Here is a 22,580-nt window from a genome sequence, read left to right on the forward strand (position 1 = left end):
GAGAGGAGGTGGAGGAGAGCCGGGGGACCGGCAGTGTCCGGACGGAGCTGTCAATCGGAGCTGTCCGGGGAACGTCGGGGCCCAACAACAGTGCTGCAGGAGCCTCATACACACACTCAGTATACGTATATACCTGGGGCCTCCTGCAGCTTCACGGGCGAGACGGAGCAAACATGCCGTGAGCCAGAAGAACTTTTTCCACCACGAGGCCAAAAGACAAAAATGCGTGACTGGTTATGTTATGAGTTATGTTTATATGTTTATGAGTTTTTGTGCTAGAATTTTTACCACAGCACATTTTGAATTACCAACGCTATAAGTGTCTTACTGTTCCAAGATTACTCCTATAAAAGATTCGCAGTAACAATATCCAATAGAAGTCAACTGAAAATAGCTACGACAAACACTAACATGTCACCAGAAATTCAACCAATGAAGTACAACATCCAGTTCACCTCAGCCAGCTCTTCCAGCATCAGACTGGGGAAGAGGGGAGGTTGGAGAGATGAAAAAACGGTCAAATCAAACAGACGTCCCCCGTGCTGTACGCTGCGGACCAACACCCCACTGTGCCGCAGTTAGACTGATTAATTGAGAAAGTGTGAGAGATTAAAGGAGGCACATCCCTGGGAAGCTGCTAATGGATTTAATATTCATGAACCCCTTTAATAAGGAGGGGGGAGGCAAGAGGGATCCAATTTATCCTGCAGTCTGTTTACTTTATGGAAAAATATTGTTGTGAGGCGTGAAACTGTTGGAACATCCTTAAACATACTCCCACAATATCTTCCCCATCACTACCTACACCCAGGTGTGCTGACATGGAAGCGTTTAGCAACATATAGATACATGTGAGATAAATAAATCATCTGTACTCACCTGAGGGCTCCTCTGTGCTGCTGGATGGGGTTGTAGGAGGTGTGACTGGAATCTCTACTCCGGGAGAAAACGTGACATTGACACAAAGAGAGATCACTTTCATTATTACGTAATAATGTTGTTTGTCTTAGTGTGCATGCATGTTGGTACTGTGGGCAAATGTGCACATCTGATGAGGAAGAAACAATGCAAAGAAATAAGAAATAAATCAGAGTTAAAAGAGTAGTTCACCATATGTGGGCTAGATCAAATGCTCAACGCGTGTTACATTCAATTCTTGAAGTAAATGTTTTTCCTGCATGCCTCCAGAGTGGACTGAGAATCCATCAAAAAAGGCCGAAAACAGAGTCAAACACTTTGGACTCGTCTGGATTCGTCGTGCGCATGCGCAATGATATTACGGTGTTGGCGGAAGTGTTTAAAAATCGTACGATTTTTTGGGGGAAAATACACGTGTTCGGGAGATACTGGGTTCCACTGGCTTAATGAGACTTTGATTATGCTGCACGAGTCGAGAGAGAGTTTGTTATGATGACGTGTTTTCGGACTCATGGAGGCACGCGAGAAAAACGTTCCCTTCAAGAACTCAAAGCTAACAACAGGTGAGTCATTGACGAGCACGTGGTCATTTTAATGGTGGAGGTGTCGCCCTGGTAGCCGGACGTCTCCTTCATATAAAAACCGAGCAGTGTGAGGTGTGTGGATGCCTCTGTGGTGAGTGCGTAATGGCTGCCGTGAGTAATGGCACTGCGCCCTGACGCGGGTTCATCACCATATCAGTCCTCCAGAGAGTCCGTCTAACATTTCGCTGCGTTGTCTGTTAACATTGGCTGATGTGTGGTAACTTGCCTCCATTAACCTTCAAAACAAGCCACAACTTGACCATGCGCGTGCGTAATGGATGCGCTCCGGTACTTCATTAAATAGCACTACACCGCTGGAATACAGCTGTTTGGCCTGCTCTGATGGAAAAGTGACTCACTTGCTGCGTCTCCCAAGTTTTATGAGGGCAAACCATGAGATTTTAGTGAAAAATATTGTTTCATTGTGCCATTTAGGAAAATAGAATACTTTGTTTTAATTTAAGGGAGGATACTATTTATCCTTTTCTTTGTGTTTCATCCTCCCTTCCTGTAGCTGGCTGCTGTGAAAATAGAAAAACTAGGACAGAGCTGTATGATTGTCCAAAGACTTGACTCTCTCAGCCCTCCTCCATGCTTTTTTATTCACCTGTGGGTAGGAAGTTGACACTGAGAGAAACCATGCATGAAGAACGGCACTCTAATCTCCAAAGGAGCAGGATGGCAACTGGAGATAACAAACACACATAATGTGTGTTTTTTTTCTCTATTGTGGTCAGATATGGACACAAGGGACTCATCAAAAAGTCTGTGCACAGCAGCAGCGGTGTGGAGTGGGGGGGGGACGAAAACCTGCAGACATGTATCAGAGACGCATGCAAAGGAGAAAGAGGTGCTCAACAGCGGTGAAGGTGAAGAATCAAGTGTTTTTGATCGAGTCCAATCGGATATTCTGAACGCACACCATGTTTATGTCTCCATAAATCAGGATCTGCGGACACGCCTGTTTGTTTGACTAGTGGACATAATGAGGCCCTCTCCAGTAACAAATTTTTCCACCTAATGACAAGAAAAACAATTTCTGCCATAAACAATGGCGCCTCGATGAGCCCATAGGTCCCTCGGCTGATGTGGTTGCTGATCAGAATTCTTCCATCAGCATTCAGCCGCCGTGCGTGCCAGTTTCAAATAATGAGCCTGCTTCTCATAATTGACCCGCGTATAGATTTATGGCTGACAGCGCTGTACTCAAAGTCAAATATATAACAATTTAAATTAAACTTGGCCAAGACATCTAACAGAGGGAAGTCAAAGATCGAAACTAGATTACATTAAGAGAGGGACTTCATTTCCATCTCGTTGGGATCACTCCGTGTTTGACACCTCAGCTCTCACTTTCCAATCACTTATTCCTTTATTGGACCTGAGCCGTGCATGTAGAGATTTATCCCTAGTAAGCACTTAATTCCTAGTATCTAATTACAACGGCAAGAGCTCCAATTAAAACGTGTTTTCAGGATGAAACAAAAGAGCCAGCAGATATCCTGAAACTGTCCATGAAGCTTTAAGTCTTCCCTTCAGGCAATGCCGTATTTTTTTCATCATTCCTAACTATGATGCAAGGCCATGTTTTGGCTGCTAAATGGTCCACCGGATGCTGAGAACAAAATGGATTTTGTAATTCAACCCTTCGAGGCACTTTGGGGCTCGGAGACGCCGGTGTTAACGGCTCTGCCAGACAAGACAGGGCCGTAACCTTGAGGCTCAGTTTTAAAGCGTTTCTTTAAGCTGTAGCAGATTTACCAGTCAGAAAACAGATACGTCGGGACACCAAGCGCTTGTCTGGAGAAAAGAGGAATCAAGCAGTGTGTGTGTGTGTGTGTGTGTGTTTGCAGCAGCATACTGTGAGTGACCTAGAATATGCAGACATGTGTGTGTCATCACCAGTCCCTCCCTTTTTCTTATTTTTCTCAAATGTGTGCAACGGACCTGAGGCCGGAGCCACAGTGTCCTACAGTGAGGCAGACATGGTAGAGATTAGGGTTCCACGTACTTATGCAGGGCGCAATGGGCGAGCGGCTCTGCTGGTAGCCTTTAGCGCAGCGGTTGCACGTGATACCGGTCACGCCGTCTTTACAGGGACATTGTCCTGTGGTTTGGTTACAGGTTTTGCCAGCAGCGCCCACGGGATGGCAATCACATGCTGTGAGGAAACAAAGGAAGAAAGAGAGGCACAGTGAGTGGTCGCACACACACACACACACACACACACACACACGCAAACACACACACACACATACAAAAGAACAAACATGTGGGGAGATACAAACATGTGCTATCTACAGAGAGTGCAGGTGGTGCACACAGCAGTGGAGGCAACGGTTATAAGAGTGGGTGAGAGACAGGTGGAGGCGTGCACAGAGAGACAGAACTTACTCTGGGTCCAGCGCTCATTTTGAAGGGAGCGTGGCGTCGTGAGTGACATGTTGGCACCGTATGCTAATTAGCTCATTAGCATGTACACATCAGGTGTAATCGGAATGAATCAAATCCTGCCAGGATACAGTGTCAGCGTGATCTTCAAACCCCGCAAAATGTGTCTGTTTTGGCCCTGAAGCCACGCTTGGTGTGCAAACGCTCTGCAGGGCCGCACATCTCCAGCAAATGATCAAATAATGGAGGACGATAATCCTAATTGCCTGGTTCTGATTAATGGCGGGCTTTGAACGCGCGCCCGGGACGTCTGTCACACTTCCTCCCAAACTGGGGGGTCCATGGAACACACATGCTGCAGGAATGTAATCATTTTGCCAATTGCATCTCTAATGCAGGCCCCCCCCTTTAAATTCATTTCACAGCCTGTCAAGTTGAATAATAGTTATCGGCAAGTTAGTTTCTTAAAAGAAGAAAAAAAGATCCATTTCTGGATGTGAATCACAGTGAGAAGAGGTGGTGGAATGAATGCTCTTCCGCTCAGTTAGTTTCAGGGAAAATCCTGACGGTCCGATCCAGACCAGAGCCAGAGTCTTGATAATCTATTTCCACTGCTACCCCGAAAAAACCTGCAAAGTCATCCAACTCTCTCCACTTTAGTCCTCACCCCATAGTGTGTTATAATTTGTGTTTTTATTTCCTAAGGAATAGCAGTCAGTGATGATGACTCTCCGGCCTCTGCTCCCCCCCCCCCCCCCCCCCCCTTTGCCCAGATTTTATTTTTCTGCGTTGTGTCACTTGTCACTCTGAAAAGCCTTCAAAGGGCGTATAGCTGAATTATGTACGTTGAGGTTTGCGGGGGGTGGTGGTGGTGGTATTTAGTGGTTTGGCCTGTTTTTGTTTTCAACCCCACGCTCTGCTTTCATCCCAGCGGTGCGAAATTAAAGCTTCAAAACAATCCCTCCCAATTTCATTAAAAAGAATGTGCGTTTCATACGAATAAATGTCATACCAAGTTTTAATTTATAGTGTAGCTTATGCGTTTTCTACTGTGATTTCATTCAATAGATTAAATGATGTCATCCCACTGCAGGGGACAGATGTCATGTGATTGTTGTTTTTCTTTGAATTTATGTCTTTTTATGTGTAAAAAAAAAAGCTAAAGTTTCAGCTCCGGTGTGAGGTGTGTTTCGACCTAGAGCGTCGATACGGTCGTTATTCACCTCGGCTGTCCGACAGACGAGCTCTCTGAGAGATCCACATTACAGCGGGGCCTCAGTAAAGTGGTAATGTAAGACAGAATCTGCACTCTTTATGATCGACCTCTGACTCTTGGAAACGACACAGTTGTTGTTGTTGTTGTTTCAGTGAGATGTTCTGAAGTGCTCCTACTGAAGAAGCACTGCAGGACAACTCTATCCTGAAGGGTGGCGTCCATAATGTAGGTCTCAGCAGGCCAACTCCTCCACATCACACTGTGGAGCTTTTATCTCTATTACCTGTTTCCTGTTCTATTCAGCTTCTGTTGCGGTTCTTATCTCTCCTGTGTGTGTGTGTGTGTGTGTGTGTGTGTGTGTGTGTGTGTGTGTGTGTGTGTGTGTGTGTGTGTGTGTGTGTGTGTGTGTGTGTGTGTGTGTGTGTGTGTGTGTGTACCCTCCTTATCAGACTGAGAGAAGCCTCCTTGTGTATCTATTTGTACCTTTTTATCAGACCAATCTGTCACCGCTTTCATTGCTTGGTTGTGTCTAGCTCGCTGCAGAGGAACAGCACACACACACACACACACACACACACACACACACACACACACACACACACATCAGGGAGCCCAATAAACAGCTTGGAGGCCGGTGCAGCACGTCTTCAGGCCTGTAAATTTAGAAGTGTGTCAGAGCCGGTTGGGGCACCAGGAGGGCAAAAGTGCGCCTCTGGTTTCGGAGCTTCAGAGAGCTCCGGTTATATTTATAGAGCGTCTTCCTGGTAACCGCAGCTCTCAGAGCCCTCCAGCCCGCCAGTAAATCAAGTCGTGCAGCACATGGCCTACAGGTGGGGAAGCGCTCTCCTCCTCCTCCTCCTCCTCCTCCTCCTCCTCTGCATTTGGTCCTCGAAGGAAGGACTGACTGACTGACTCGCCCCGAGCCGCTCTTCCGGCTGGATGACTAATTGTCCGACTCCCCGGTTTGGACACCTGTTGGCTGAAGGGCCGGCTCACTCTGGAGGGTGCGAGTGAGAGTTTTTTTTTTTTTTTTTTTAAGTGTGTGTCCACTTAACGGTTAAGTGGCTCTGCTCCGAGGCTGCCACAGATGGCTCGGGGAGATATGAGGGACTTTTTGTCTCTGAGACAGAAGTCAGTGATCAGAAGTGTATGAGTGTGTAGCAGAGCTGAATCTAAGGGATCAGACCCGTCCTAGCTGTCATGTTTCTAGATGAAGACGGAATAACTCGACGCTTAAAGGAGCTCTCGGCGTGGGGGAGTGTGAAAGAATGAAAAATGTTCTTCGTTAACTGGGGAGGGTGGGTTTCAAAAGGCATCCATCGGTCTGAGATTGCACAATGTGAGAATTTTTCAACTCTGCCAATCGTTTACCATAAAGCTGGCGTTTGAAGTCTGAACCCCCCCCCGAGCCCCACCCATTTGGTTTTGGCATTCTGTGCCAATAAGAATAATTTGTCGGCCCTGAAGTGAAGCCAAGCTTCCCGAGTCTGTATTCTATTATAATTAGGTTTCTCTGCTCCTACACAAGCATCTATCGGAGAGCAGAGAGCGAGACGGAGTTATTGGGTTGTTGCAGTAAACGTAAACAACTCTGTAAAAAAACGAGGGTGTGTCTCGCTTGTTGTCTTATTTGCTGTTTTATTGATCATGGAAAAAATAGGCTCTAAACAGCTCGGCCACAAAGCGAGTCCCAAAATGTTTGACGTGAGCTTCTTTCCGTGGACGATGTTTGAAGCACATGTCCGTCGCTCTTAATCAAAAACATCGTGCATGCCCTGACGTAAATTCAAAAGCTACAAGTGGTGAAAAACAATATTTTTCGAATTCCAAACAGGAATTATGCGGCCAATTTACTGCGTCAATGGAATACATATGGTCATTCTTTTTTCTTTTTAAAGCATGTTACTCTGATTGAAAGAGACCTTCCCTCAATAAAAGCCTAATTTCCCTCCATATGCAAAATATGTTTCTAATCATCCCACCGGCTGATGCAATTACATGATGGTTGATGTTGGGATTCTAATGCGACAGACCTGACCTGAATCGGTTCCAGAACCAACGGCGACCAGCTCGAACTTGATTTTTATTGAGTGTAGATGGTCCTCTGAGGAGGACTAATCCAGAGCAGGGCTCTTTATTTGGAGAGGGTTAGTTATCTAGTGTGGTTATCGATGTCGAAATGCTGTAAATCCCATCAAAATGGGTTCCTAAAGGGAGACACTACTGGTGAATGAGGTACAAAATGTAACTAATAGATATCACCATGAACCCTCCCCCAGTTGGTTACTTATATTAAGATTTTTTCTTTGTATTACTAGTTTTATGTAAATGTTGTTTGAGTATGCAAATGAGGCATTCTCTTATCAAATATGTCCCAATCTGTATACCTTCCTAGATTAGAAATGTGAACATTGAATTAAGCCAGTTTCAACATTTTTATTAATTTTGTTGACATATAATATAGTTAATGTTTTTTACAAAGGGAATTTTTGGATATCCCTTTGTATCAATGCATTCATCTAAAAATACCTTCAACAGCCATTCAAAAAAAACTATTTTCTCCATGTTTTAGGAATAAAATGTTGTATAAATCGAGATATGAATGATATGTGAACAAACCCCTCTGTAAAAACCTTCAGAATATAGATAGGAATGAAAGTGGAAAGTTTTTGTGCTACTGAAAGGGAGATTTCTGGCTCAGAGTCAGACAAAAAGAAACTTTGGAGAAAACAGCTGTAAGGATATGGATATTACAAGTTTTCTGAAAATCCATATTTGAATATGCAAGCAAGGCATAATCAAAAGCAAACTTTTTGTGAATTCAGGAGAAATCTAGTAGTAGTTAAATAAACTGCTAAATGTGTTTTTTGGATTTCTTTTTTCCCCACAGTCTGAAAGAGGACGTGTTGTGAAAGCAAAGCAGATCAAAATGTTCTGCAATGTCTCCCCTTAAGAGAAAACTAATGTTTAACTTTTTAAATAAAGTTGAGACCTTTAACGATCAGTACCTGGGTGACAGACAGCTGATTAAACTTATCTCAGTTATACGACAGAAGTGTTGAAAGACCACCCAGAGTGCTTTTTAAGTTCACGCGCTTCTTTGTCAAATACGCTCCGTGTGTTTTATTCAGAGGCCTCAAACGGCGAAAGACACAAGCAAGAGCTGCCTGGAACGCACGCTGTGTTTACGCCCTCGCTCAATGAGGGGTGAAGTTATAAATTTCGCCGTGTCAGCGGAGCCGGCGGGCACTGCTTGCTCTCTTTTTACTCGTAATGGCCTCCCGTGGAAACGAGCTGCTTTTTTTCGGGGGGGGGGGATCGCATTACGCATGTAAAAGCAAACTCTCTTGCTCCTCGACCTGCCTCCTTCCATTGCCCATTCCCCCCAAAAAAAAGAAGGCCTCCCTCTCTTTTTTTTTTGAGCTCAATAAATAACCAAACCTCTTAATTGCTGTCCCTTCGGTGCAGCGCTCGAGGAGCGGACAGAAATTAGTTCTGCGGTTTGAGTTTCGTCAAATTATCTTGAGTTACGATGTTTGGAAGTGGAGAGTCTTTTGACGGCTCGCATAGGTGTTTGACGGGGGGGGGGGGGGAAGCTGTGTGTGGTAACTTTAAGTTTATTAACAGTCAGGGCATGAAATACAATGACACACATCTTTAAAGTCTTCATCTGTTACTTTCCAAATATAGTTTGCGACAATGTTTGAATTGGCGAAAAGAAGCAGCTCATGCTTCGTATCGTTTGTCAGCTTTGGGGGGGTTAATTACCACAGATTCCTTTTTATGTGTGAGTCTGTTTTTATGTAACCGAATACCTCAGTCGAACTTGGACAGGGTTTGCTTATAATCACACAGAGCCGAGACTCAGACTCTGGCAAATTTCATGGACGGAATCGAAAAAAAAAAAAACGTTCGGGCGAGCTGACAATTTCATACGTGATGATGAAAACGTGTTTAGGTTTTAGTTTGGAGAGAAGCAGCGGAGAACGTGAGGGAGGCAGCAGTGAGTTGGTTTAGTATTTACTAGCTTGGAGACTGAATGGAATGAGTGTATGACATGCGTGGACTCCTGCTATCATTATAGTAATAATACAATTGTAGGTCAGATTGAATGTTAAAGAGCCATAACGAAGCACACTACTGCTGTATTTTGGGGGTTTGAGGATGAAATTGCATTTTGAGTCATGACAATGAAATAAATTATGATCAGAACAATAATTTCAGCTATAAACTAATGTTTATTTAAATACTGATTAACTTGTCAATTATTTTATCAATTAATTAATTAATATTTTGCTTGAAATTGTCAAAAAAATTGAAAATGCAATGCTTTCAGTTCTTAACAGTGTAATAATGTTTTTTTTTTTATAAATAAATGTTGCATGTACACATCACATGATCAGCATGAGAGGGAGAGAACCATGCAGAGTCAGAAAAGATGAGAACATGCGTAGAGGACAGATGAAGATGAAGGAGTCAGAGTTCCTGCCAGTCACCACTCTAACCAGTAGCACTAGATATCAAAAAGCTCCAGAACAAGCCCGATATATCCAGTTCACCCCAGATGCCAGAGGTCCACGCCAGGTGCATTTTTCACCTTTTTCTTTATTTTTTGTGGCTGTTTTGACTTTCACTTCCTGACTCAATCCATCGGAAGTTTCCGACCATCAAATGAATCATCATGGTCGTTATGAGAGCAGATTTCCACATTAGTGGTAACTGATTTATCTCAACACAGGCCGGCTGTTTTCTAGTTTCATTTTTTTATCATCATCACGAACTGAGGTTTAATTTGACTCTACAACAAAAGCTTTGGTGGATTTGTTCTCCTCTGGTGACCCAAATGCTTTCAAACTCACCAGAATAGGCAATAAAAATATAAAATAAATAAAAAAGCAGCCTGTAATCATCAGTGAATATTCTAAAACGTGTAAGCCATTAGATCAAATTGTGGTATAGAGATAATTACAAATTTAAATATGATTAAATTATTTACCAGACTAGAATACAAATTTGCTGTATTTTTGGCACAAATCCTCCTAATTAACTTTTTATGCTCTACATTAATATCTTATCTACTTTATTTTGTAAACAGTATCTTTTGCCTGCAAGTAAACCGATTCATCTATTGTTAATAACTTCGTGGTGAAATGCACAGCAGGACGTTTCTGTTACGAGAAACAAACCCCCCCCATGAGAGTGAGTTATGGGACGCTGAAAGAATCAAGCCTCTGAGAACATGAGAGGGGATGTAAGAACAACAACACCAGAAAAAAAAAAAGAGGTTAAATCTCCAGAATTAGCCGGCCTGGCAGACACAGCGGAGGATAGGGGTTAATGATACACAACGTCACCGTCGTGATGAATTGTATGTTTGCATTCCTGCCCGACAGGAGAATGGGCCCAAAGCCACGGAGAGGTGTTAGTGTCAGAGGAGGAACAGAGCTCATGGGAGGCTGGAGGGGAGAGAGAGAGGAATGGATGAGCTTTGTTATGAAGTGGTGTTCGTGCTGGAGCTGTGAAGCGGTAACGAGATGTTAGGGATTTAATGAGGCCGAATTCAACCATTCTGACTTTATTTTTTTGATCAGTTTGATTGACGTTTTATGTCAACAGGGAAAAGGTGGATATGGCATTAACAACTGTGTTATTCAGGAGTAAATAAAATACATCTTTACTTATCGTTTTTTGTCAGATTCTTCTGACATGCCTTCTGTCAAACTGACTGACTGGTCAGTTTATTTATTTACTCCGCGCTGAACGATGTGAGAAAACTCAGCAGGCTTAAACTGTCAGCAGGAGGATAATATTTCCTCCTTGGAAGGGAGCGCTCTGAAACCCTGGAACAGGTATGTGTGTGTGTGTGTGTGTGTGTGTGTGTGTGTGTGTGTGTGTCTGTGTGTGTGTGTGTGTGTGTGTGTGTGTGTGTGTGTGTGTGTGCGCTCAGCCTGTTTCTCTATGGAGCGGACTCGGAGGTGTCTCTGGGCTTGTTTGCACATGGATTCAGCTCCTGCAGCTATAGAAGAGGTGAGAAAATCTCCTCCTCCTCCTCCTCTTCCTCTCTTCCTTTGACCCTTATTAGCTACGGTGAGGGCTGATGGCAGGCGATTCATCCAGCACTGAGCAGAGAGCACACCTGTGTGGGGGTGTGTTTCTCTTCCTTTTCCTCCCTCCCTCCCATCTTTCACTCCCCTCTCTTTTGCTTTAACCCCCCCCCCCCCCCCCGCTCACCCCTTTTTCTTTCCCCTCCGTCCTTCCACCGATCTTCCCCGGGTTCCTGCTCGTCTTTGGCCTGCACAGGGGATCACTTCACACCTCCGCTCTGTTTGTTTTGCTTGTCCTGTCATCCCCCCCCCCCCCCCCCACCCTCCACCACCACCTCCCCCTCCCCTCCAGCACGAAGCCAAATAACTCAACTGTCGATGAGGGAGCAGCCCTCCCTCCACCACCACGACCTCCACAAATCCCAACAGACCCCCAGCTCATCTCCGCTGACGGAGGGAGAAGAGGGCGAGACGGGCTCAGGAATGACAAGACTGCCCCCCCCCCCCCACACACACACACACACACACACACACACACACTTCCTGTAATTCATCTAGAACTGTTTCCTACCAGACCTAAACAATCTCAGTGCTGCTATGCACGTCTTGTTAAAAAGGTTTTGATAAAATTGCAACAAAACTTTGCGATTAAATCGGATACTTCGTTTGCTGTTCGACGATGTGTGTTTTAAAAAACTTTCCCGGTCCAGAAAAAAAAGAAACAAGAAATAAATGAGAAAGAAGAGCGCTGTACCTTTGCAGGCTTTCCTGTGTGAGATGGGTTTGGACAGGTCTCTGTAGTAGCCCTCCTTGCAGTAGTGGCAGTGGCGTCCCGCTGTGTTGTGGCGACAGTTGAGGCAGACCCCGCCGCTCTTCCTCCCCGACAGCTTGTACAGCTCCATGTTGAAGCGGCACCTCCGGGCGTGGAGGTTACAGTTGCAGGCTGCGGAGGGAATGAAAATGGGAAGTGGAGAGGTTGAATGGGTGGGAAACAAACTTCAGTAACTAAGTAACAGTCTGTAAATAGTGACAACAAGTTTGTGCAAATTATTAAAAATAAGCATGAGATGAGGAGCATCTGAACTTATGGGTAAAGGGTTATGTTCTTTTTTTTCTTTTTTGGGGGCGTTTTTGCCTTTGTTTGACAGTGTATATGAAAAAAGGTCCCAAGGCGAGAATCAAATCTGTGGCGTACGCTGTAAGCTCGGCTAATGAGGCGTTCCATATTGCTCTTTTTCCAAATTCTTATTGTTTCTAATTATAACCTAATTGACATGAATAAAAAAAAAAAAATACCCTTATGCCAGTGAATAAAGTCCTGAATAAATATGTCCTGACATGTAAAAATAATGACCTTGGCAGTAAGAATAAGTTCACTTTCATACTTAACACCTCTTTAAGTTCATTGGCAGTCAGTTGAAGTCATGATGAGGATAATTTAACTCATAATCCAGCAGGAAGCAGAATGATTTTTGCTGTACTTTTATTCACCGTACCCTGTGCACTACTTTATAACGTTAGCATCCTTTTTCCCCCCCACATCTCTCCAGCTGTCCCTCTTCTGTCTCTGACTCAAATACTCATCCCTCCCTTTTTCACTTCCTAGCTCCTCTCCTTGCCGTCTTCTTCTGCTCTCCAGAGTCCACACTGCACTGAGCAGAGTGAACCGGAGGCCTGGTATCACCATTCCTCCCCGTTCCCCACAAGCATGCGCGTGAGATCCCTCCGTCGCTTGTTTACCGACGAGTACAGTAAATCTAATTAGCCGATCGATGTTTATTCATGACTCTCTGGCAGTGAGAGCGAGGCGGACATGCTCGACTTCATTAGGGCCGGCCTTCAGAGACACGGGTCCTTCCACCAGCACAGACGCCGTGCTCATGCATTATTAACAGCAACGCTTCTGATACACATGTGTATGTGTACATACTCTTAAGTGTCTACACGTGTGTTTTCCTGCACCTCCTCTCCGCACAGATCTGCCCATCATAATAGAGGATCGCTAAGTTCCGTTAGCATCCCTCAACCTGGCTTCTCACTGGTGTGTGTGTGTGTGTGTCTGTTTGGGACCCCCGAGACTCCCCCTCCCCCTCTAAGGACCTAATTACAATATATTTTCTAAAGTACACACATTCATACACACTTTAGCAGCTCTGCGTCTTATCAGTGGTGACTTCTGTCTTTCCTGCGGGACAGCGGGGGTTTCATTAGCGATCTGACTCTGCTTGTTCTCCCTTGCCTGCTTTCGGCGGTTGCTCTTAAGCCTCAGTTTCTAATGAAAAAAACAATGATTTTAATGCCACAAGGACACGCGTTGAATATATATCTTCAATTTATAGACTCGGGTTGAAGCCATCACCTTTACTCCCGTGTCCTGTGAACTCTCCTGACTGCATTTACACCTGCCTTTCTCTCAAAGTGACACAGATCCGATGTTTCCATTGTCTTCTTAAGCTAGATTTACACTCGTGTGTGACTCGTGTTGCTTCCTGGTTCTGCTGCAGAACGCCCCGAAGCCCACCGGTAGCCACAACCCAGTGTGCATCTCTGCACAAGGCTGCTGTGATGCATTTTATTTAATTCATAGATATTTTTCTGACTAAATTGGCATTTATTTTTAGTTACGTAGATCAATTGATTGAACACAATGGATTAAATTCTTCCGTCAACAAGCCGTCTGTCTGTACAGCCTGCAAACGCCAAAGGGGATCAGTCTCTCTGGACCATGTTTGGTGAAAGCCATCTCTGCGCCTGCCTGCAGGTTATATGTATTACTATGTAGGGGGAGTTCATCTGGGTGGGAGGATCAGTGCACGGTCCCAGACCTGCAGACACGTCTCTGTTACACTACAAAGATGGCTTCACACCCTTTTCCCTAAATGAAAACAGGGGATTTCTAGCCCCGGCGGACTACACGGCACCCCGGTGACAATAACGCCGTTGTCCTGGAAGGCGTGTTGGATATCGAAGAAGAGTCGGCATACAAGCTGAAGGTGTGGGGGCAGAGGGGCCACATTGTGTTCGACGGTATCATGCTCCATCAGGTATTATTGTCAGATAATGGGGGACGAGTGAGAAGCACTTTATCTAAACTCACTGACACTGGGCGTGATGTACGCTCGTTCACACAATACCAGTTTACACCTTGAAAAGAAAATGACGGAAACTATGTTACTGTGTTACAATTCCAAGTGCCTCATGAGCCAAGACTATTTTTTAAAAATGGCGTCATCACGCACATGACATCATTTCCTCAAATCAAAGCAAATTGAATTACAAAACAACTCCAGGCCAACATGCGACTGGACTAGATTGAGCTTATCCGGTTTCCCCAACGTTATAAAAGAAGAATAAAAGTGTTCATGTGGTGTCACATGTGTCATAAACCACCCAGGCAAATAATCAATCTGTGTTTAAAGGTAACAGCACGGTGATACAAGACGCCATCAACAAGACTTCTTTGCCGTTGCTCTTTATCCATGAATCGGATAGATCGTGTCACGTTTACCACATGTTATTGCAGTATGTTGATCACTCTGAGACAACGCATTGTCTTGTGTGTAATGATAGAAAAAGTTGAATTGTATATACCAAGGTTGACTTGATAGTCCACTGAATTTTAAAAGTTCACCGAAGACAAGTAACCATAATTACACTTAAATACGATCTTTCTGATTTTGTTGTGTTGTGGAAACACCTTTTAGTCAAGCATAAGAGAACAAAAAGCATGTTTGAACTCTGGAACTGATTTAAATTTGGTGTTCAAGGGTCATTGTGACCTCATAAAACACGTTTTTGGCCATACCTGTATAATTCATAAGCTAATAATTTCAATTTCACACAAATAACTTATAGGATAAAATTATGAATATAAATTGCAACTTGACAGGTTGGCAGAGGCATGCACCTGAGTGGTAGTAACTCTAGTTTATCTTAGAGGTAAATAAAAAAACGGACCATATCAGACATATAATATACCTGTCACAAGAAGGAGGTAAGATCATTCCTGGTTCCCTCTAAATGGAAATAAATAATAGAGTTTTTAGTCGAAGCACCTCGCTCTCTGCTGCTGCTCAAATACCTGCCACCTGCTCTCAGGAGACCACTGTGATAACGCTAACCAATAATGGCATTGCTGCGCACCTGCTCTTCACAACCATCAGTGTTTCTGCCCTTTTCAGGAGACACAAAAGCTGAACTACGGTTTATTCCAGCGATCAGCTCGCACACCTTCACAGCAAACAAAAAGGTACTGAAACCATTCACACAAACACACACACAGACACACACCCACGTATGCCTTTAAAAGCACTTTGCCTCGTGGGATTCAACATTTCATTTGTGTTTTTGATGAGAACAATAAATTGTAATAAATGAGAATCCAGAAAGAATAAATAAACGCGAACAAAAAGAGACATTTTGCTTATTTAAACGCAAAACCTTGAATATCTAACTTTTTTTCCCTAATATCACAATTTGAATATCTGTGTAAATTAAAATGTACTGACATTTTTTTTAGGGATAATTAATTTTGACGTCAACATTTACTTTTTTATAGGACACCTTCAAATGATTGGTCTGTTTTCAATCTAGTTAACTGCTCCAGGCTGAATTAGCGAGTCCCCCCCCCTCAGGTGAAGAATTGTGAACCGATACCTTTTTAAAACAAGAGTCATTTAATTAAATGGATAAAGCTAAGCCTTCCCAGAGCTTTTCATCACCTCCTGTAATGTGCACCACCGTTATCTGAGATAGGTGAATGCTGCATTGCAGACTCGCAGCTGTTTTGACCTCAGACTATAGAAGTGAACAGGAAACTGATTTGTTTATGGGGTGCTGCTGTTTCCTTGCACATCCTAGGAAAACACAGGGGGCCCCCGGAGCAGCGTGTGAGTGTGTTTTGGGAAAGGTCGGCCAATTAGTGTCTTGGAGTCGGTTCCCAGCATCCATCAGCTGACCCCGGACTCGTAGCTGCACAGACAGCGGCCTTCCCCTCGGCTAATTAGAGCGAAACTTCGCGCGACGGAGCTGGAGGTTGAGGTTAAGCCCGTCAGTCTTACGATAAGCCCGCTAATTGAGTGACGTCGCTCACAGCCTCGGTCTGTTGTAAAGAGACACTTGAGCAACTGATCTCTGCCACTTTGGCTCTAAATCCACATGTTTCTGGCTGCTCAAATGGAGAAACTCAAGAATCTCATTGTATCTTTTTGTACCATGTTAGATGGTGTCCACGCTGAGACATTCTCGTCAAATCGATATAACCAGGCGTTTTCCGAGGTCTAACCCAAGGGGGAGCAGCAGGAGCTCTGCTATTCTGCTTTTAAACAAACACCGAGGGGAGTCTACACAAGAACAGTTTACTTTTAATCCTATGGGCGCCCCAAAAAGTAATCTAATTAACTTCTAAAACCCCCTCGAGAGAAAAGGGGAAAAAAATATAAATATTCTATGTCCTCTGAGAGAAAGTTTAGAGTAGTATAAATGCACAATGACTTATTTTTGCAAATGTTTTCATAAACTGTGCCCCAAAATATCTGGAACAGCTTGATACCCCCTTGAACTGTATGGTGCATTAAATTAAATCATGGCCGTCTGTAAAGCGTCTCTCTTTCTACCCCTCACACACACACACACACACACACACACACACACACACACACACACACACACACACACACACACACACACACACACACACACACACACAAACAAACAAACAAACTGTAGCACCAAGCTGGATTCACAGAGCTCTTGTGAGCAGAAATGCTCCTTAGATAAATCTGACTGAAATGTTTTTAAAGCAACATAGTTGTGAAGGATGTAATTCACGGCACCGGCGGGAGATACTTTACTCAAGTAAAGGGAGCAATACTGCACTTTAAAAAATACTCAAGTGAAGGTATATAAAAATACTCTCAAAAATACGCTATCTCAAGTAAAGCTATGTAGAAACAAGTAAAAGTATATCAAATACTCCATTAAAAGAAAAGGTACATAGAAATACTTCACAACAAGTGAAGTTATATAAAAACATATTCAATTACAAGTAAATGTATATAGAAAAAATACCCCACTACAAGTAAAGTTATGTAAAAACACTCCATCACCAAAAAAAGGTTTATAAAAAAAACTCCATTGTAAGTAAAAGAATATAAAATTCTCCAGTAAATGTAAAGTTGTATAAATAAATACTCCATTACAAGTAAAGGTACAAGTATTATCAGCAATATGTAAAATCATAAATTGAGTGAATGTTTAGGGAAGACAATTCTCGTTTCATGCCTGCCAGAATAAAATTCTTCTTGAGTGCAGACATCACAAACAATCATTTTGTGGCCGGATTAATTCTGCGTTGATATTCTGTCAGAGCGGAGTGATTTAAAAACGGGCGACTCCAGTCGGACCACACCAATGAAGAGGTTGATGGAATTTCACTGTCAAGAAATAATCGCCCATCGCTGATAATGACTGTTTTTACCAAAACAATTGAGGAATTTGACTTTTTGAAAAACCAAAACAAAGGGTGAGATGAAATTACCGAAATATTTATTTATGTTCGGTAACCACGGTGTATTTAGCTTTCTATTTCATATCAATCAATAAATCTCTTTCATGGCAACTGTTTATTTAGCCTCTTATAAATTAGAACAATAAGGCCTTTTTATCTTGCGTTTGTTGATCCAGACTCTGGCATGATGAAGGCGGGAATTTCCAAAATAAAAGAGCTAATTGATAGAGATGACAGATGTGCTCACATTAGTGTTTTGTGTTTGACGTTCTCGTTAGATGCAATTATATCTCTATATAAATGTCATTTATTTCCAGCTCAAGTAATGCTTTTAAAACAAGCAGCTCATTTGTCCTTCATAAGTTGTTGCCACAATATGTTTAATTGCAGCACGAATTGCTGTAAATTATCCTCATACAGACTCTTTTTTTTGATTTGATATGCGATCAGCTCCTCTTTCAAAAATGATGCTCAGGTGCCTGTTTCAGCCCACACTACATGTATTTAATCTCAAGAAAAAATAGGGCCTTGTCACACAAATACATTTTGCAACATGGGGATAAAATGAGAAATGCTGCAATGACGGAGCTTTATTCTAATTTTTAATGGATTTTTTTTAGGAGAAATATAAATACACACCGTCAAAAACAAACCCACTACTTTTTATTATGGCAAGATGAACAAGTATAAATGCGTTGAAATCCACCAAACAGGATTCTAAAAGGTCAAAACACCTTGCACAAAGTAACCCTTCCACATTCCATGAACAATCGTCCAACGTTTACATTTTTGCCCAAAAATACACAATGCAGGGAATTACAAGGATCGCAGGAGGAAAATGGAGTGGGTTTGTTTTTGACAGTTTTGTATTTTATATATCTCCTAATTTCAAAAGTTTACACATCTTGAAAAATCTGAGAATAAACAAAGACAAGAGACGGGGAGAGTGGTTAATGCTGGTTTTGTGGAGGATGTATGAAGTGTGTGTGTGTGTGTGTGTGTGTGTGTGTGTGTGTGTGTGTGTGTGTGTGTGTTAAGGCCAACGGCGCTCAGTTTGCATCAGGCAGCACCCTGGGAATGCCATGAAACTATGGGGCGAGCGGGAAGGGAGAGGAGGGTGAGGGAGAGGAGGGTGAGGGAGAGGAGGGTGAGGCGCCCGCTGCAGAGATTATATCAGGCTAATTTAATTCCTTTATTGCAGCCAATTAGCCGCAGCACTTTGGCCCCCTGTGAGACCCTCCAGCCCTCTTCACTCGCTCTCTAATGACCCCGGATAAACTCTGGATCTCAGCTGCTTTCCCAAACAAGGCCATGTTTCACAGCGGCTGTGTTTTTTTTTTTAATCAGCAGTTCGCCTCAGACACTGTACCAAATATGAGAGAGAGAGAGAGAGAGAGAGGGGGGTATTGGGCGAGAAAAGTTAGGGGAAAAAAAGCTGGGGAAAAAATAAAAGATGAGGTGGACAGAGGAAGAGAGAGAGATGAGCCTGCTGCTCGTTATTTCCCAGTCCGGACTGGAGGAGACTCGACTAATTGAGATCAAGTCACACAGAATATTCATCAGTCCTGCAGGGTTATCAAAGGCAGATTAAATATGCGGCGAGGACTGATTTCCAGTGGACGGATTCCATTCGCCGTCAAGCTGCCTTCACGCGCTCGTCTGACCCTTTTTTATTTATTTTTTCCCTTCGTATCAAGTCGAGCTGTTTATCTATTTCTCCTTCTCTTTATTTCATAATTTAACACTCGGATGTTTTCTCATATTTGGTCAAATTATGCAACTCCCAGTGCAGGCGGGAGTCTACGGCTGCATGTGCTGTCAGCGGGTGATAAAATGTGTGTGATTTATTAAAGAGCTGTGAGAACCGCCTCGCCTCGGTGCGAGCGGGGATCCCTCATGAAGCCGTTAGCAGTGGAGCGAAGGTTAATGTTAAGCAACGGATTTACAGTAGACGGCAGAGTAAACACCAGCAGAGCGCCGCACAAATCCATATCTATGCAGTTTACAGCTTGTATTCAAAGCATGAGAACAATCATACGGATAGAATGCAATGCAGAAATGCAGGAATTATTTTTTATAAAGCACAGAAAAACAAATATTTGCAGCAATCTGACTTAATAATACTAGCATTAATCAAATGTGTGCTATTGCATACAGTTTTCAATATGTACTGCTATTGTTATGTCCACTTTTTATGTTTCTTTTCTCTTTTATTAGTCTGCACTCATAACTGTGATTTCTGTGAAAGGCACTCTTATGTCAGCTGTCTTCATAAAAATTCATGCACTGTCAATGATTTCCTGTCACTGCAACTGCAAGAGGACATGTGATGAGAAAGTCTTGCAGTGCTGACGCAGGACACTCGGTCCATGTATGGACATTTGTAAAAGGCCTCATTTTTTTCTGGCTATTTCGGCCTTGGATCATTCCACAAAATTAAAAAAAGACTTGAAAATGTCCAGTCTCATATTTTGGTGTGAATGGTAGAAAAATAGCTTTAAAAACGTTGATAGAAATAGATGGGATACATAGTTTTAAACTCTAGACTCGCTGGTATTTGTTAAAACCACGCTGGCTGAAACTGAGGTTGTTTATGCTCAGTAGAGAACTAATTCCCTGCTAGGAGTAATTTCCCTACTGTCCTACAAGCCTGCAAACCTCTACAAACACACTGAAATCACTAAAGTGCTTGTAAAGCCGTTGACACATTAACACCGTGTCAGACGTACATTACTCTCACGTGCACGCGGCCTTACAATCGTGCAGCAGCCTCCAGCAGCAGGCCTGCCTGCCCCACGCTGAGCTAAATGGCCCATATATTCACTCGGTCTTCATGTGGGGGCTAATAAGGCCTTTCCCTTTTTCAAGAGTCTAACTAGCCACACAGAGGCACCGACAACAAAGAGAGGCCTAATGGCCTCCAATTTCCCGCATTAGTGCCCATTTAATGGCTGACCTGCCCTCTCGTTAGGCGGCGCAGCATGGGAGCACTTCTCAGCCTTGGTTGCGTGTGCACACACACACACACACACACACACACACACACACACACACACACACACACACACACACACACACACACACACAGTCAGTCCTTGAAGCCCTCCACAGCCACTCCGCCTCGGGCCCCTGCAACACTTCCACCCCACGCTGAGACTGCATAATAGGCCAGTTTGTAAAAAGGGCTGGCCTGTGATCAGTGGTGCATCCATTTGCTGAGTAATCAAGGGTCTTTTGTCTGAGTGGTGTGTGTGTGTGTGTGTGTGTGTGTGTGTGTGTGTGTGTGTGTGTGTGTGTGTGTGTGTGTGTGTGTGTGTGTGTGTGTGCGGGTGAGAAGGTGTGAGCGTGCACGTGTGTGTGTGAAAGCGTGTGCACCTGCATGAAAGAGAGAGGGAGGGAGAGGGAGGGAGACTGTCTCTGCCCATCTGTCTTTATTTGCGCGCCCGTCGCTCTCAGAGTGCGTGTCTCCCTGTGAGTGTTTGCGTGAGTAATTCCAAGATAAAGTGGCGCTGCCTGGAAAAAAAGATCTCCTCCGATTCATGTCTTTAGGGAAAACAACCAGCTGACATATAGGGCGGGAATAAAGGGGGCCCGGCCGGAGCCGCTGACGAGGGTGCGTTGTGTGTATGTCAGCTATGCCATAAAAATGCCATGGGTGGAGGATGACGTTGGCAGGTCCCATTCAGGGCTACACCACTGAAAGGCCCTTTAGGGCTCCCCGCTGAACAATGCCCACTGAGAGCAGCTGTCTTAATAGCGTGAGGGACTGACAGCTTTAGGGGCGATGCGATGCTCGGAGCGGCATCCGCGCAAACTTCAGCCCCGAACAACGCTCCGCTGTTTGACAACATAATGCAGTGAACGGGAGAGTTTGCCAGACACTGAACGCATCTTCGAACATTTCTATCACACGCAAGTCTTTGAGGAACCTGAGCTGACAGTGTTGGCGTTGGTGAGATGTTTGGGGTGCGGATGCGGTGGCACGATAGCAAAAGATGCTTCCTGAGCGAGATGAAGATTGGAACCAACTAGATTTACGGCTCCCTCAGCAGGAAAGACGTTTTGTGTTTGACTGATGGAGCAATGTTTCCTTTGCAAAGTATAAAGGCGGATTACTGGAACAAGTGGCTGACGTTTCTTTCCGCCATCAGCGTCTGATCTGATAATCACAGTGTGAACCTTTTTTTAAGACTCATCCTCGAGTATTAGCCGTGAATCAATTGCACAACGGTTTGCAAACCGCAGCGCAGCTTCCCGTTGACCTGACTATCAAAGCCAAATACAATAAGGACTGTGCACTCCATTGTTTTACATCCAGCCATTACCTAACCCCGTCTCCTCGAGGCCTGGAGCCTTACACGTCCACAAAACCGCCGCTCTCTCTCACGGAGGGGACGCGCATCGGAAACATGCGAGACAGATCTCTAAATCTCCCCCTAAACAAGAGCTCTTCCCCTGCTCATGTCAGACAGCACCTCCAGTCTGTTTACTCCGCCAGTTTGGTTTCTATGGGACCAGCGGAGCCGCAGTGTTTTGGGTTCACATAACTCCTGGCAGGGCCGCGTGGTGCGTTCGCTGGCCCCGGGGCGGACAGGGATGGGCCGCTGCTGTCAGTGCGAGACAATGAGACGGAGCTTACAGAGGGCTAACTCGCGCTCCACCATAACCGTGATTCATACTAATCCCTCTGCCTCTGCAATTAAGGCAATCACTCTGCCCCGACGATGTTAACTAAAGATTTTAAACCCAGACGCATTATAGCAGAGCGCAGTCGGCCAGCACTGATTGGGCGGCCGTGAGCTGAGAAAATAAACAGTGTTTGAAGATCGGATGATTAGAAGATTAGATGAGTTAATTTGGAGCCTTCGGTTAGGAAATAAAAACAATAAAAAAAAAAAGGTGGAGAGAGTTTCCTCCTT

At 44.1% G+C, this 22,580-nt stretch overlaps 1 protein-coding gene across 1 annotated transcript in view; it reads right to left on the minus strand.

The window, feature by feature from the left end:
* ntn1a (netrin 1a) overlaps positions 1-22,580 on the minus strand; it is a 55,839-nt gene that overhangs the window by 12,454 nt on the left and 20,805 nt on the right. Inside the window, exons 3-5 of the mRNA XM_054604534.1 lie at positions 11,908-12,096; positions 3,514-3,663; positions 880-933 (exon numbers count right to left, since the gene is read on the minus strand). Of these exons, the coding sequence (XP_054460509.1) occupies positions 880-933; positions 3,514-3,663; positions 11,908-12,096 (393 nt within the window). The remainder of the gene's footprint in view (positions 1-879; positions 934-3,513; positions 3,664-11,907; positions 12,097-22,580) is intronic.

This window comes from Anoplopoma fimbria, chromosome 9 (genome assembly GCF_027596085.1).
Source record: "Anoplopoma fimbria isolate UVic2021 breed Golden Eagle Sablefish chromosome 9, Afim_UVic_2022, whole genome shotgun sequence".
Lineage (NCBI taxonomy): Eukaryota > Metazoa > Chordata > Actinopteri > Perciformes > Anoplopomatidae > Anoplopoma > Anoplopoma fimbria.